The sequence below is a fragment of the Erpetoichthys calabaricus genome, chromosome 1, assembly GCF_900747795.2.
Source record: "Erpetoichthys calabaricus chromosome 1, fErpCal1.3, whole genome shotgun sequence".
Taxonomy (NCBI): Eukaryota; Metazoa; Chordata; class Cladistia; order Polypteriformes; family Polypteridae; genus Erpetoichthys; species Erpetoichthys calabaricus.
In genome coordinates, this window is record NC_041394.2 from 149,425,408 (window position 1) to 149,442,389 (window position 16,982).

The 16,982-nt window shown below is 35.8% G+C and overlaps 1 protein-coding gene and 1 long non-coding RNA gene across 5 annotated transcripts in view; both read left to right on the top strand.

Moving 5' to 3' along the window:
• pde3a (phosphodiesterase 3A, cGMP-inhibited) overlaps positions 1 to 9,467 on the top strand; it is a 425,475-nt gene extending 416,008 nt beyond the window's left edge. For all 4 annotated transcript variants that reach the window (XM_051935470.1, XM_051935471.1, XM_028807158.2 and 1 more), the window contains one exon: positions 4,885 to 9,467. In XM_051935470.1, coding sequence (XP_051791430.1) covers positions 4,885 to 5,156 — 272 coding nt within the window. In that variant the 3' untranslated portion in view covers positions 5,157 to 9,467. The remainder of the gene's footprint in view (positions 1 to 4,884) is intronic.
• A 3,494-nt stretch (positions 9,468 to 12,961) lies between these two features.
• LOC127526690 (uncharacterized) lies at positions 12,962 to 16,772 on the top strand. The gene is made up of 3 exons (XR_007934122.1): positions 12,962 to 15,037; positions 16,041 to 16,414; positions 16,453 to 16,772. It is a non-coding gene; the product is annotated as an uncharacterized LOC127526690 (long non-coding RNA).
• The last annotated feature ends 210 nt before the right edge of the window (positions 16,773 to 16,982 follow it).

The following is a 16,982-nucleotide window of genomic DNA, read 5'->3' on the forward strand; positions in this document are numbered from 1 at the left end:
AGGTTTAAGTTCCTTCCTTGTCTGCAATGCTGCCAAGATGGTTTTCAGCCACTTGCAACCCAGAAATATATTAAAAGAGTTTGAGAGTGTAATGATTGCAGTGTTTTCAGTGGTACAAGAAGTGTTCATATATGAAGGCAACAGTGCTAGTAAACTGTAAGTGGTGGGAAAGTCATTGGAACTCAAGAGTGAAGCTGTAACATACCTAAATCGTGCCGTACCCAGTTATCACAAGTTAAGTTCCCTAATGAAAAAGTGGTAGCCATTTCATATTCTCTATAATACAGACACATTTTTCCATCATTGAGATAGGCACCCAGACATTCATTTCCCAGAATGCTTTTCCACTTTAGGTCCATCAAAGATAACTTACCAATAATATTTTCCTGACTAACTTCAAAATTCCAACTCTGTAACAGCTTGCAAATGTACAATATGTTATGGCATTCTCAGCAGTGCTATTTTTTTATGTTTTAGCCAAAGTAAGTGTGAACTGCAGATGGTAAAATAAAGTACAGACAGTCTTTTCCTTTTTATGAGCACAGCTCATTGTCCTTTAACCAGGCCGTATAACTTGTAAAATGTAAGTAATACCATATGTCTCTGCAAAGGTGGACATGAGTGCTCATAGACGGTTTATTTTACTAAACTGAAATAAGACTCCTGCTTCCAAAAATATGACATTGTTCTTCATTTTTATTTGTAACTTGCTTCCATTAAGGCTCTGATTTTAAAAGTGCATTTCCAAAAAGCCACAATTGAATCAGTTCTACCCTGCAGACGCTCAAAAACTTGACATTCAGAGAAATCTTGCAATGAAGCCACAATTCTACTGAGTATGAATCTCGTAGAGAACACAAAAATGCACATAGAAAGGAAATCCAACATCATATTTTACTATAATAAATACAGGTTGCAAAATTTTACTTCACTCCCTGGCAACATAAGGGCTACCTAAATTAACTATGCCCTAATGAGAATTAAAACACTACAGTTCCAAAGAAGCTAAAAAAGCCTCAGCCTTAAGCAAACAAAGAACAGCAAAAAACATGACAAACACTTCAAAATTCTAAAGAGATATTCTGAATTCTTTAGATTATTTTGCAGTTTTTTTACTAGATTTTGCTTTTTTGACAACAGTTTGAGGAGTCCATTTTCCTGGCTGTGGCTTGATCAGCCATCTTGGATCCCATGACCCCGATCTCATCTCTAGTGATGTCACAGGTGCAGGCATTCCAAAAATGAGAGTGCAGAACTCTGCATATCCTGGTATTGGAATATTTCTGAAAACATGTTAATATAACACTCGCTTTACTGCTCTGAATTTTATAATTATATTATTATATACATACTGTACACATACATTCAAATATTTATCTGACACCAAGATACCAAGGAATAAAAAGAAGTGAAGGATGCTTGCCCTACCACAGATAAATAAAGAGAAAATGAAGATATTTGTGTGTATGTATATATGATAACATGATTATCTGCACCATGATTGCCAAAGGCTTCCACATTATACGAGAGGAACTTGTAAGTGTAATACACTACTTTTCTTAAAATTCATAAAAGCATTGCTGTAAGTACTATACATTTAACCTCGAATGTACTGAGCGAATGATAAAGGAGCTGGTGACTTGTGGGAATGTTGAAATGACTCACTTGATGCTGCAGTGACTGTAAAACCTTGCAACAAAGGTATGAAAAGAGGCTTAAAAGTGATACGGTACCATAAACAGAAATTCACTTAGCCGCTAATACACAAGCGATGCTAGCGCGTCGGCAAAACAAAACCTCCAAAGAAAGAAACACTCACTTAGCCACTAATACACAAACGAGGTGAGCACATCGGCAAACAGTATTCCTTTTACTTTTCCTCTTGCCACTAATACACAACCTCCTATGAGAGAGATGCCCAGAGTAGTTCCTTTCAATTACTTGATATCTCTCTACATTTCAAATTTTTTTCTGACTATTTCAATAGTTTCTAGGACCCCGGGCTTTTTACAGCATGGGCTTGCACTTATATATAGTAACGGACAGCCAGGATTCTTACCCGGCTGGTGTGCTCCATAACGGAAGGACCTGGGGAAGGAACTTGCATGGGGCAACACCTCCCTGGGACAACGGAGAGCAGACTCCCTGGTGTGCTACAGTGCCACGGATTTGGAGCCTGGATGCTCAACCCTGTGAGGTCTGTGGCCACCGCCAAGAGGGCATGGAGAATGGCTGAGCCCTCCTCTGCAGGGCTACTGCCACACCCGGAAGTGCTCTATAAAAGGGGCCAGCTGCCACAACTCGAGGAGTCAGAGTCGGGTGGGAAACAGATGAAGCTTGCTGGAGGAGGAGTGGAGGCAGAGAAAGAGAAAGAGTGAGAGAGAGAAAGAAGAAAGGGACAGTGTATTGGTGCAATTTGGTGCTTGTACTGTGTTGTGTAGTGGGGAGCAAAGGAAAAGTGCTTCTCCACTTAAAATAAATGTATGTTGTATAGCAAGACTGGGCTCTATGTCTGTTGTGACCAAGTTTGAGGACCTGTATGCCCCCCCCCCCCCCCCCCCCCCCCCCCCCCCCCCTCTCTCTCTCTCTCTCTCTCTCTCTCTCTCTCTCTCTATATATATATATATATATATATATATATATATATATATATAGATAGATAGATATATAGATATAGATAGATAGATAGATAGATAGATAGATAGATAGATAGATAGATAGATAGATAGATAGATATGTGTATTATGTATATATACTGTTGTGGGATATGGCCGGCCATTCATCCCGGCCAATACCCCCAGGCCACTAGATGGAGCCCTCCTTGCAACGTGGAGATGCCCCGCATTCCAGTCGGGCATCATGGACTATGGAGTTTTAATACACAGCCCTGCTGGATAACGTTGGGGATGCTGCAGGGAGACATAGAGAAGTAAATCCCAGTCACATGGTTGGAAGAAATAAAGTGCTTCTGGGCTGATGAAGAAAAGAGGAGTTTTGATCTGACCCAGAAGTGCTAGGAACAACATGGACTGGGAAGAACAAAAGCATTTCTGGGTCATAAACTTTAAAAGGACTCTAGGAAATCCCAGCAGTGAGCTGAGCTGGGTGGAAGGGTGGCAATGCGTCTGGGAGAGTGGAGGATTATTGATTATTGTGATTGGTTATTGAGAATTGGTTGTTTATTGAAGTATAGTGGAGGTGGAGGTGCTTTGTGCACTGTATTATTATAATAAACCATTATTTGGACTTTTACCTGGTGTCTGGCGTCTGATCTGAGGGTTCAAGGGAGCAAGAGCGCTTCCTATCTGTCACACTGTACATATATGTACGTATATGTAGTTAGAGATCCACATAGGGAGAAAATGAGTCATGTATCTTATATTAATTTTTTATTCCTTACGTTTCGACAACTTGCCAGGTATCATCATAAGAGGAAAATAATTAGACATACAGGAATCAAAGGCAATATATAGCTGGTGAAGGGTGGGGATGGAGGAGGAAGTTGTAAGGGGGTGGGAGTGTATTTGTAAGGTGGGGTTCAGAAGGTCTTGGTCATAAAGTCTATTTGTTATCATTTTGATGTTCTTCTTTTAAGCCTGCATATGCTGGGTTTAAGTCCAAGTGTCTGCTAATGGTGTTTCCATTAGAGAGCCATGATTCAGCCAGCTCTCTGGTACTCTTAGTGTTGGCCCCGAATTTAACTTTCACAGTGTCCCAGTTAAATGTGTGTCCAGTAGAACTTGCATGTGTGCAAACCAAAGACCATGGGTCTTTCCTGTTGAAGGCACTGCGATGTTCCTGTGTAGGTGGTGCAAGTCTTTTAGATGTTTGTCCCACATATACCGCTGGGCATACACTGCATGGAAAGCTGTAAACTGTGAATAATACATCTACTCTCACTTTGCCAAAATACCCACTTCCATTTTTTTTGCACTCTCTCTTATCTCTTTATCAGTGTTTCTAGGTTAAAATGTAAAAATTAATCCAGTAGCACATTGTTCGTTTATTGTGTTCATGCGAATTAACTGTAAACTCTTTTAAATTACTTTTTTCAGATATTTTCTCTGGTTCCTCTTGACTCACCAGTACAAGCAAGCTTTCACCAATAATATATTGTTTAACTCATCTTGATGCCTAGATATGCAAGTCATCAAACATTTTGTGGGCCCTCCCTGTTTTTGGCCCTCAATCAAAGTTGATACTTTTCTAAAAAAACTTTGAAAAAACTGGGAGCTTTAAATATAGGTGTTTGAAGTGTCATTTTTTGCTATTTCAAGGTTGCTGATCACAAATATGATAATATTTTTGATATTTGAGTCTTAACTGGTAGTCTTAGCCCTCTAAGAGCTACTCTGTGATTGTTCTAAATGACAAATTTCACACGTAAGCATATGTTTTATCGTTTTAAACTATTTCAAGGTCAATGATTATGAATATAATATTATTTTTGATTCTTTGCTTGGGATCTAGCTCTCTATGGACTTCTGTCAGAGGGTAAAAAATGACAAATGTATTTTTATAATTGAGACTATTTAGACTTTAAACATTGAAATTGAAGCACAATTTTTTTTTTGATTTTCAAATATTTGAAGCAACTATTCTTGTTTATTGTGTACATCCACTACATGAAGTAAATCATTACATTTCTATTAAATATCCTGAATTAGGGTGACTTATGTTAATTCAATCTTTTTATCAATTATTATAATTATTATTATTTAATATTATTAATATGTAGTATAGAGTGTACAAAATGCATATTATAACAGTTTAACTATTCTAACATTTGTTAAAGATTGCAAGATTTCAAAACACAGCCAAAGCAAGTTAAACACTTTGCTTTGTTAGGTATTCTTTAATGTCTCTTAATCTCTCTTCATACAGAGAAGGAAGGACATAAGAAGCGAAGGAAAATTTACTGCCAAATCACTCAGCACCTAATGGAGAACCACAATATGTGGAAAAAAGTGATAGATGAAGAACAGAAGCAAGTGGAGCCAAAGGCAGAGGACACATCAAGGCACTCCAGTTCCTCCGAGACAATCCCTGCCATCGCTGAAGAAGAGGAGAGGAGTTCTGTCGAGCTGGAAGACAGTGAGAGAGCCCAGTGGAAGGCCAAAGCTACACCATCACAGCTGATGCAGTGTGACCAGTGACCCAGTGGTCCAGCAAGCGGGGTGAGGACCAAACAACCAATCCACGCATTGGACTCCTGTTTCATTTGCCAGCACATCACTTTTGACACAACACTGTAGAAGTTTTGGAAATAATGTGCCTGGAATGGTATTAAAGGGGTGGGGTTGGGGTGATAGGGTGGGTGCCTGGGATTTACTTTTTCCTTGACTGAACTTTTTTAATGGGGTCGGGTACAGTATGAGGATTTAAGTTTCCGTTTGAGGAAGCTTCCGCACTGCAATATGGATCACACGTCAAACTTTCCAAAAAAGAAAATATAAATAAACCTAGAGTGTGAATTCAGCAATCTCTGTGTTTTGTAAGACTTTATGTAGACCAATCAAAATCCACCCTTAATGAAGAATCCCTGATTTTTCAGGAAGACTAAATATTTCTAAGGGTATGGATTTTTATATTTTTTAAAACTTTAACAGGTATATGGGTTGAATAAGAAACTGAAAAAAAAACTGTTTTGAAAGCTTTATCAGACCTCTGATACACTTTGCCAATATTCATTGTGCATTGTATAGGTGATGTTTTTACTTTGCTTTTTATTGAGAAAAAGTGAGTTATAACCTATTTTTAGTACTGTAGTACCACACGAACAAACACTGTTTATTTTTGTTCTCCTCATGCTATGAGCCAAACACTTATTTAAGTTACTTCCTATCCAGACTAGAAATGAACAGTTAAATAATCATTTATTCCTAATTATAGGCTATCAATATCATTACATTGTAAATATGAGATTTTTTTTTTTTGTTTTGCTTTTGTAGATAGCAGATCAAAAAGGGAAGTGTTATTTTTCATATTTGTTTTCTTTTTTTCCAAAAACAGTGTTTTTTATGCTTTTTTATGTTTATAAACCACAAGGCAGGAACTTTATAATGTTAATATTTGGATATGCACAATTTTCTTCCTCCAGTCTTTTAATATACTCCATTTTATTTCACAATTTACCTGGCTAAATGCTCCCCTCTGCAGAATATTTTCACTTCCGTTCCTTTTTTTTTTTTTTATTATTAATTGAAGTTTTATCCTATGCTGTTTTCTTTAACAGCTGAACTAATTTATCTGGACAAGGAGTAACCTGAAGGAAAGTTTATCGATTATCCTAATATGGGTAGCGTACTCAGACTAATATGCACCTATCAAACACTTCATCTGCTAGTATAACTGGTCGTCCTAATTGCTGTTATTTTTTATATACACAGTAGTAGAGCTTGTTTGTCTAACTAAGTTATAAATTAAAAGAAAGTATGTGTTATTTCAACACTGGTGTACCATTTCATCTTGGCCGACAGCTGAGATCCAGCAAAACATTATGCAGACATAGCAACCATCTGTCACTCAGCCTCAAACATTTCAGACAGCGAGCCGTTCGTCTTGCTATGATAAGTGTTATCCTTTGTCATCACCACACAAGAAAACATTTTTGAAGTATTTTTTCCCAGTGCTAACGAAAAAGTTAGTTTACTTCTGCCATTCTTAACTTGGGGTTAGTTGGATGGCATGCAAAGACATAGTAACATTTAAAACATTGTTTCTACCGGACGTGGCCTACTCTAGGGAATTAAGAGTGTACTGCCTTCTTCACTTGTGCTTCCATGTTAGTAAATAGTAACATTTCCACTGGGTGCTTTGGCTTGATTTCTGCTGTTGGTGGACATTATTCTGTTTACAATCATGCAAGCATAAGTGATGCAGAAAGTTACAAGTCTTTCTAGAAGAGTACTACATCTGGAAGAGATGGGATTTTGTGGCACAAATGCTCTTCTTCTACTTAGCAAGCTACAACGTTAAAAAAAAAAAAAAAGAAACCCACTAGATGTTTATAAATGTACATTTTTCTTTATTAGGAAATTGTCAATCACTTCATTACTTACAGTAGTTTGTTTTCCATTTTAGGAAAGGTTCCCTCTCTAATAATGAACTACAATTTAGAGTAAGCCCTGAAAAAGTGTTAAAAAGCCTTCATAACAACCTGCTGTACTTTATTCACTCACTTTTTTCTTCTTTATGCTGACATCTATGATTATTAGAACTACGTATTTCCCAAAGGTACAAAAGAGACTGGGATATTGAGAAGCCCCACCCTTTATACATCATAATATTATGCCTATCACCCCAAAAATCAATCATAACACAACTGAATGAGTCAGACATCGGAAGAGCCAGTGTTAACTAGATTTTCTGGTTAGCCATTTTCCCATATCAATGTGAAATTAAACCTCTTATTAAAAAAAAAAACAAAATTAATAGAAGCATTAACAGGCCAGAATTGTCTCCCATTGCATCCCAGTATAGACCAGGTATAGCCTGAACATATTCACTGTGCCAAATGATCATGTAAATTGCTTTGTTGTTATTATTATACTTAATATTATTATTATTATTATTATTATACACTTTATATTGTGTATGCATACTACTACAATGGTAGAATTTAACAGAAATGGTGTTTCTCTGGTATTCTAACCAGTGTTAGTACTTAGGATAAAGTGCAATCCAAAATCACCTTTCCCTTTTAATAAGGCTATGTTTTGTTACCATTCGTTGAGTATACTGTAGAAATTTAAGTTGGTTGGAATGTCTGTTGTTCATCTATGCTTATTGCAGAGTTCAGTAATAGTGGCAGCATTAACCAGTCTTGCTAAAATGCACCTATGAAGAGTTAGTTTTGGAACCCAAAATAACCTTAGAATATGTGTTTTAATCATTTTAGTCTCCTCCTATGTGAGGAAGCCCTTTATTGAGTGGGGTATACTTTTTTTTAAAACTGCTTCACATGAATTATCAAGAAAGGCAGGTTGTTATGGGGTTCCAAATACAAAATTGACACATCGGCTATAGGAAAGAATATGCAGTTAAAAGTACCTTTGTTCTCCACTACAAAGAAAATGTAATGGCTTGGATGTGGCAAATGTTGGCAGTGACATAAATTAGGTATGGCAGCTTCCTTGATGCTTTTCTTGGGCATTGATAAGATCAGATATGACCCATATTTGTTAGATTCTACTCTGGAACTCTGTCTACATTAGTCATCATTGGTATACTGCTGGTGTCACCAGTTTTATTTGTTATTTCACAGATATATACATATTTAAATATATGTATGAAAAATTTTTGGTAAAGTCTTAAGGGCCCACAGGCATCTGTTCCTTAGTTACCATTTTTATCTAATGTTATTTACAAAATCTGGACACATATAGTCCCTAAGAGTGTTTGGCAAGATACTTTTCCACACAAATGAATGTTTCCATAATTACAAATAAATGTTATGCCTTTTTAACAAATCCCAAAGTTCATAATGTTAAAATCCTTCCAACCCTGCCACATTTTATGAGGAATTACTCATAAAGATGCCACGGTTTCTGTTCTTGGCAGATTATTTTTGGCCAATTCAGCATTTTGCAAGAACCCTGAATAAGAAGGTGATTAGAATTCTATTGACTGCAGTTTCAGGATAATGCGACTTAATACATGTCACACATGATGATGTAAAAGTAAAACCATTTTAGAAAATTATAATAATCAACTGTTTTCAAATTTTGATTATTGTGAAAGTCAAAGGTAAAAAAATAACATTGGATCACAAGTATCATCTGTCTATCAGTTTCAAAAGGAATCCTCAAAATCTGCCATTTTTTGATTTTATGATATTCATTTGTTTCATCAGTTATAACTGATTCAACTTTAATTTGTCAGTTTTGTCTCGATTTACTGATTTTGCAAAATTAAAATAATCTGCAGCTAACTGAAAACCTTTATGTAATTTGCAAGGAAACAGTATGCACTAGTGAAGCTACTTGCAGCAAATAGCTTTGGTCCAAACATCTATACAAGTCAATACTCTAGGTTCAAATGCAGTCTTTTTGCAGATATTATTTAAGCCATTATTGTCCTTTATCAACTCTTGTCTGGGTCATGACAGTGAAATGTTCTGTGATGAATGTGTAAGGTTGAATGTGAGTGTTAGAAATCTGGCTTCAAAGCTTTTAAATACAGACTGAAAAGGTGACTGAAGATAAATATGTGCCCATTCAGAAAGATTTTTGTTGTTTTTTAAATTTTTCTAATTTTTTGAGTTAAACAATATTAGGATATGCCAAAGTGAAAAATGATAAACTATGTATACTATGTTTTGTAAAAAAAATGAACCCATGGAGGCACGTAACTTAAGCAATATTGTCAACATTTATTATGTTTCTTCAGAGTCTATCAAAAGTAACAAATAAAGATATAAACTCAGGTTTTATTAATAAATGAAATGTTAAAGAACTTTTCTCCTATTTACTTTGTAAAGTCCATTCAGATGTCCATTGTTATATAAATACACTATGTTGTTGTTCCAGAAATATTCAAGTTACCTTAGAAATGCATGAAAAAGTTGAGTTTTTAAAATGATCTGTTTCACAACTGCAAATGACAAATAATTATACTGTTTTGAGTCTTTTCTATATAAGACCATCACCAGTTGGAGACTAGTAAACAGATATGTTTAATAAAAAACAGAGCTGAAAATTTAACATTTTGTTGACCAAAAAAACAAAACAAAACAAAACATGAAGAAGGGATAGGTAAAAAATCTATATAGTTTTTGTCTGATTATTAGAGTTTTAGGATGGCCTTCCTACACTCTTAAAAAAATAAAGATGTCAGAGGGGTTCTTCAGAGTGATGCCATAGGGAAACAATTTTTGGTTCCTAAAAAACACATCCATGTGAAGCTTCCAGAAAGAACATTTATTTATTTAGATCTGTAACCATCTCCATGTAACAGAGTAGTGAAATACAAATAAGTCAAAGAATTTAAAAGGACTCAACCTGCATATCATAACACAGGCTAACTCCAAGTTTTCTTAATCTGCTGGTGTCCTGCTAGGTTCCCTACCATACATTAAAGATTTCAGGGTTTTTTTCTATATATTAGGAAGTTTTTCAATACACAACCCTTCCCAGAATAAAATGGTACTTGGTCAAGCAGCAGTTCTACAAGGAACCACATAGCTCAACAAAGATCCATAAAATGCCATTAAAGAACTATTATTATTTTTAAAAGTGTAGTACCATGCCTGAATACACCACCAGTTCTCTCTCCCTAAAGCAGTACTACCAAAATTGTCATATGAATATGCAATCATTTAAACATACCAATTTGGCCATTTCACCCATTTTTATTAGAAAGGATGCCCATGAAAATGTTAGGCTGCTTATGTTTTTTATTAGCATTGAACCCTAATTTTTCCCATCTGTCGGTTTCGTGGAAAAAAATCTAGTTTCCAGTTGTACCCATGGCCTTCTGTGTAAATTTGATGTCCCAAAGCAGACCTGTTTAAGTCATATAGTTTTATGAGAGGTGCCATTTATCGTAATATATGAGATACAGAGAGAGAAAAAGTAAAACAAGAAAACATCTACAGTGAGCCAAAACAATAGTGTTTGATTAATTGCTAATTTACAATGAAACTGGTAAATATACTAGATGCTATTGTTTAATTACAGATTTATTTTATTTTAATAATCTATTCTATTTTAAAATGGATACATGTAAACTTAAATTCCTGGTTAATTCAAATCCAGAAAGCAGCTGGAAGAGACAATCAAAGTATGTGAATGTAAATATTTCTATTAATTCATCTCTCTATTTTCTAATCTGCTTATCTGCAGGGTTCAACGGATCTCGTAACTAGTGTAAGTACAGTATATGTTAAGAGAAATGTGTTTATGTGACAGCACACAATCACAGTTTTAAAGTAATAAATCACAAAATGTAAATGTTAATATAGTATAAATTGAAATTTAATTTTCTATAAGGATCTTTAAAGGTTTTAATGAATATTTATTGACATCACATATTGAGGAATTTAGTTGTTTCAAATTTATAGCAAAGTGTACATGGTACAACTTCATTTTTACTTGCATGTTTTCAACAGATTAATAAAACTAGAAACTAGTACAAACAACACATAATTATTACAAAAGAATACATTAAATACAACCTCAGCTATATATGTATATATATATGAGAAGTGATATCTCCTATGCTCATGCAGTTGTCTGTTGAGTGGCCGTTGAAGTTAAACACTGACCCTAAATCTCGTGGTGTGAATGCTTATGATTCTGTTCTGTTTGCCAGACATGGCTGTCTCTTATGTTCACAGGATAGCTGCAATCTTATAATAATATTGTTTGTCTTTCTAAGACAGCATTGGGTAAAAATGTCATCTTACTTGTGAAGTGCACACAAATATATATTGGATGTCAGAAACTCCCTTCACTTAAAAAACTGCCTTATCCAAAAATAATACATATGTTGTTAACATAAAACTGCTGATGTTACACTTAAGCTAGCAGATTTATTGAATTAATATTAACATTATGTTGAAAAAATAAGAAATCAGTATTTTTTGCTTGTTATTAAGTTGAACAATGTTAAATGTTTCAAAATCCCTATATTTTTATATTGGCAAATGACTTAAAGTATTTTCTTAAAGTTTAGAAAAAAAATGCTATAAAACTGGTTTATGGATGACAAGGGAGAGCAGTTTCTTGTTTTCGGTGTGCGGAGTGTGTCATGATAAAAATTATAACTAAATAAATAGCTGTTATAAGTCATATTGCTGGTGCTAATACATGATGTTTTAGAGTGGCACACAAGTCTGTCACAAAGGCAAAATTTTGCGGTCTCAACTGGATTAACTGCTGTAAATTGTCCCGATCGTTGTGAATAAATGCCCCCTGTAATGGCTTGTGATCTGCTGATGGATGTTTCCTGTTTTTTGACCACTGATGCTAGGAAAACCTCTGATTTCACACAAAAGTGGGCACTAAGAACACATTAATGAATGAATGGGCTTGGTGGCAGTTTTTTTTATGACGTTTTGGCGACCATTACATTAATGATTGAACTCTGCATTTCCTTAAGTAGTCAAAATGGTGCTCATATTGACCATTACTTGCTACAACACACAAAGTTCTTTGACCCTGAACTGGATGAGTGGCTTTCAAATAATGTAAAGAGGAGATGGATAGGATGGTGCAGAAATATTTTTTTATAATTTCCTTGAACTATTGTTTTTTGATAAAATTAACATTCTCTTGACAATACTCTTGACACATACTACAGCATGGTATTTTTTTTTTCGCCCGCTGGAGTTCTCTATTTTTCTTCCTAGACGCCATGCATGTTATATTACGTGGTAACTGGTGCTGGGCGAATGTGTCTGGATGTGTGTTAGTGTGTCCTTTGATGGAATGGCATCCTGTTCAACGTTGGCTGCTTAATTGAACTAAACACTGCTAGAATCCCTTGATTGAATATGCACAGTAGATGACAGATTGATTGATAAACTGAATGCAGTAGTGGTGACATGCTAGAAATCTACTTTGATTTTTTTGTACCTGCATTGACATTTAAAATGCATGTTTATAAAAGCACTGCTTTTACAATTCTTTCATGGCTAACAGTCAACACAGTAATAACTGGTTAGACAGACTTTTCATTTGTTAACAGCTAAAAGAAGTAAAAAAGAAGGAAAGTTGCCAGGCATTCCAAACTTACGTGAAAGTAATTTTCACTATATACAGTGCATTCCTAAAATGCAGTCGTTCAATATTCATTTTCATGAATGAAAAGTAACAGCTTTTTAAAAAGATGACACTGCATTCAATCTCTTTGTTTCACAAGTCTTAACTGGAACATTGCTCACTAATTTTTCATAGTACAGTAAAATGCATTATACAGTATATTTTGCTACCAAGTAACTTTTTCTCCATATAAAAAGCAGGTAGGCCCAATTAATGAAGCATTGAGCATCATACAAAAGATTACAAGCTTAATAAAAAAATAAACTGCATACTCCTTTCACGATCACAGACTGATCAAATCCTATCCTCAATGGATCAGGCATAAAGGAATTTTAGGTGATAAATGAAATGCCCATTGATTATACAGTCCTTAATGAATCAATCCGTTCATCTAGTTCATTGTTATGGCCTCTTTATAATCCTCTCTGAAAATCTTTGCCCCTTTTGATAATCTTGCTGACACTAATGTGCTACAAGTCATTCTAGCTAGAGCAATTCCAAATGGCAGTTTGCCTCAAAACATCTGACTGTGCCACCTGGTAAGCCGGTTCAGATTTTATGGAGCAGTAGTTCTCAAGTTCAGTCCTGTGGCCCCTTGTTGCAGTAAGTTTTTGTTCCAACCAGTTTCACAATCAGTAAGCCATTTTTCTCTTTAATTGATCTCATTGTTTATTTAGGTTACATTTTTTATTTCTTCTGTTATTTTCTCTTAAGAAAAGTGTGTGTTAAATTTACATTTATAAGACATTAAGAAGTATTTATCTTTTTTGCCATATCTTTAAATAATTAGCTGTCATTTTTATTTTTTAATTAAATTTTCTCTCTTAGTTGTATCTAAAAACTGACAATTGATGACAAGCATAGCAGGAGATGAGCCAGGGCAAGCTAAGCTGACTTTTAAAGGGCAGCGATTTTATTGTTAGTCACTTGTGTGCTAATTAGTAAATAATGTTACAAATAATGAGAACCTTTAAAAAAACAAAATAGTAATTAAAAAATAATATTCATCTAAATTCTTGCTTCATTTGGTGAAAGCATAGCATAACCAGTTTATAGTTGCTGGATTAACAGTTTACTTAAAATATATACAATATATTATCCAGTAGTATACATCCCATGGTTGGGATGAAAACCTGCAGCCACGGGGACCTCCAGGGCCGAACCTGGGGACCACTCAGAGCCAGTCAATCCAATAGGCAACATAGGCAGCCAGCAAGGGCACCGTCATTTAAGGTGCACCATTTATGTAAGTTAAGGGGCATGTGTGCCGGACACCGAGGGGGAAATGTTGTCCCCTGTCATCAAACTCTATGATACTGAGTGGGCACTGTTTCCCTCTGAGCACCGTTTATGAAAGTAAAAGTGTGCGTGCTCTGTACACCAAGGGTGCATGCGCCTTATAGTGTGCAGTATATACACAAAGCGACCCCCAAACAACACACCTACACCAATCGGCAAAGTCTAATATTATCATCTGCACGGCACTAGGACCACTGAGATGGAGCATTGCTTCAGCTTTATTTTAGAAATACCTGTTTTAGAAATGGATCTGAGACATTGTTGAGCATTTACACTTGTTTTGCCATCATGAAAAGGAAAGTTGATTGGCTTTGTAGTCATCAGAAAAGCAGAGTCTCAAATATCTTTTAATGTTTTTATTCCAGACACACTAGTCAAATAGATTTATTCATCTGAGCTGTGTGGCTGACTGCATGTGTGGTACCTAAGTCATCTTGTCACAGTTTTTTGCTTGTTTGTTTATTCTAAGAAATCCTGCACTGTTGTAAACCAGGGTTATTAAAATTCCAGTTTTAGTGAGTCAACTTAAACTAAAACTCCAACTACGTAATCCTCGCAATTCTCACCTTAAAATTCTGCATAACATTAAATCTGAGATGGTTTGATTTCTCGCATAACAACTCTATTACCAAAAATGGACATGCTTGTTTTTATCTCCAGTACCGCTCCATTAATAAGGCAATTGATGCTGATTTTATTCAGAAAGGTTCACCTAAAAGGAATCTTAGATATATAACTCTTTTATAGACACATAGGGAAATTTTGAGCTGATTATGCTACACTTTAGTAGAAAAAAAATATCCTGATCAGGACAAATGTCCTCTCTCTTTAGTTGCTCACTACTCCCAGTGGGTCTTTAAGTTTATAAAACACAAAAGTTGTAGATCCAGAAAAGGTTAGCATTCTACTGCTGCTGTTGTGTGGTGCATATGTATGTGGGTATATACAGTATAGTGTAGGAAAGCTGGCAAACTGTCCCTGAAGTTTAGAACTACAGTAATCCCTCCTCCATCGCAGGGGTTGCGTTCCAGAGCCACCCGCGAAATAAGAAAATCCGCGAAGTAGAAACCATATGTTTATATGGTTATTTTTATATTGTCATGCTTGGGTCACAGATTTGCACAGAAACACAGGAGGTTGTAGAGAGACAGGAACGTTATTCAAACACTGCAAACAAACATTTGTCTCTTTTTCAAAAGTTTAAACTGTGCTCCATGACAAGACAGAGATGACAGTTCCGTAGGTTGTAGAGAGACAGGAACGTTATTCAAACACTGCAAACAAACATTTGTCTCTTTTTCAAAAGTTTAAACTGTGCTCCATGACAAGACAGAGATGACAGTTCCGTCTCACAATTAAAAGAATGCAAACATATCTTCCTCTTCAAAGGAGTGCACGTCAGGAGCAGATCATGTCAGAGAGATAGAGGAAAGCAAACAAATCAATAGGGCTGTTTGGCTTTTAAGTATGCGAAGCACCGCGGCACAAAGCTGTTGAAGGCGGCAGCTCACACCCCCTCCTTCAGGAGCAGAGAGAGAGAGAGAGATAAAAACAAACAACCAAAAATCAATACGTGCCCTTCGTGCTTTTAAGTATGCGAAGCACCGTGCAGCATGTCGCTTAAAGGAAGCAGCAGCACAGAAGGGAGCAAAGTGAAGATAATCTTTCAGCATTTTTTGACGAGTGTCCCTATCGTCTAGGTGTGCGAACAGCCCCCCTGCTCAATCCCCCTACGTCAGGATCAGAGAAAGTCAGCGCAAGAGAGAGAGAGAGAAAAGTACGTTGGGTAGCTTCTCAGCCATCTGCCAATAGCGTCCCTTGTATGAAATCAACTGGGCAAACCAACTGAGGAAGCATGTACCAGAAATTAAAAGACCCATTGTCTGCAGAAATCCGCGAACCAGCAAAAAATCCGCGATATATATTTAAATATGCTTACATATAAAATCCGCGAAAGGCGAAGCGCAATATAGCGAGGGATTACTGTAATTTATCATTCTAAAAAAGCCCCTCAGTTGCCAACAAATGGTAAATGGTTAACAAAATAATTAAGTAAATAAATATGCAAATAAATTAATGTATTGTGAAATGGGACAATAACAAAGAAAAGCACAATGATTATGTCGTAATTTGGGCATTTTAGGTATTTTGTATTGTTTTCATTGCCATATTGTTTCTCCGGGGTGCTGCCATTTTGTGCAACTGTCATCAAAATGTAATGACAGTTACATTACAGAGTGAGGACCCTGAGGCTGCACAATTAACATTATAAGAATGCTGCTTTAAAGATTGCCACATTACATGCACCAACATCTGAGTTTTGTGGATAATTAAATAAAAATCCTTTGTGTGTGTGTGTGTGTGTGTGTATTAGTAGTAGTAGTAGTAGTAGTAGTAGTAGTTCAATATAGAGTTCCCAGTTCCTGATTTTTAACTTCTGTTTATTATTTTGATTCTTGGTGTATGATTTTCAATCAGATGGAAGACAGGCCTGATTCTTGGTTTTGACTTTGGGTATGCTTAACAGTTCTTCTCTTGGGCACTTCCATGTGTTTTGTTTGCCTTTTCTAGTGTGAGGCATAACAGATAAATGAGAATGAACAGGCAAATGTGTTATGAAATACTAGCTGTGTATGCCCGTGCTGTAAAAAGCCCAGGGTCCTAGAAACTATTGAAATCGTCAGAAAGAAAATTGAAATGTAGAGATGTCGGACAGACACACACACTTCCATGCATAGACGTTTATATATAAGATATATTTTTGTTGCTTATTTCTTTATTTATTTCAGTGACACCGAGCGCAATATGAAATCCACAATGAAATGAAAGTTGTCATTTTCACCCATCAAAGTAGATGTGGGTGGACTCTAGCAGTTTCAGTTTTGTTTTTGATTGGTGAATCAGAAGTGTGAGACTGTG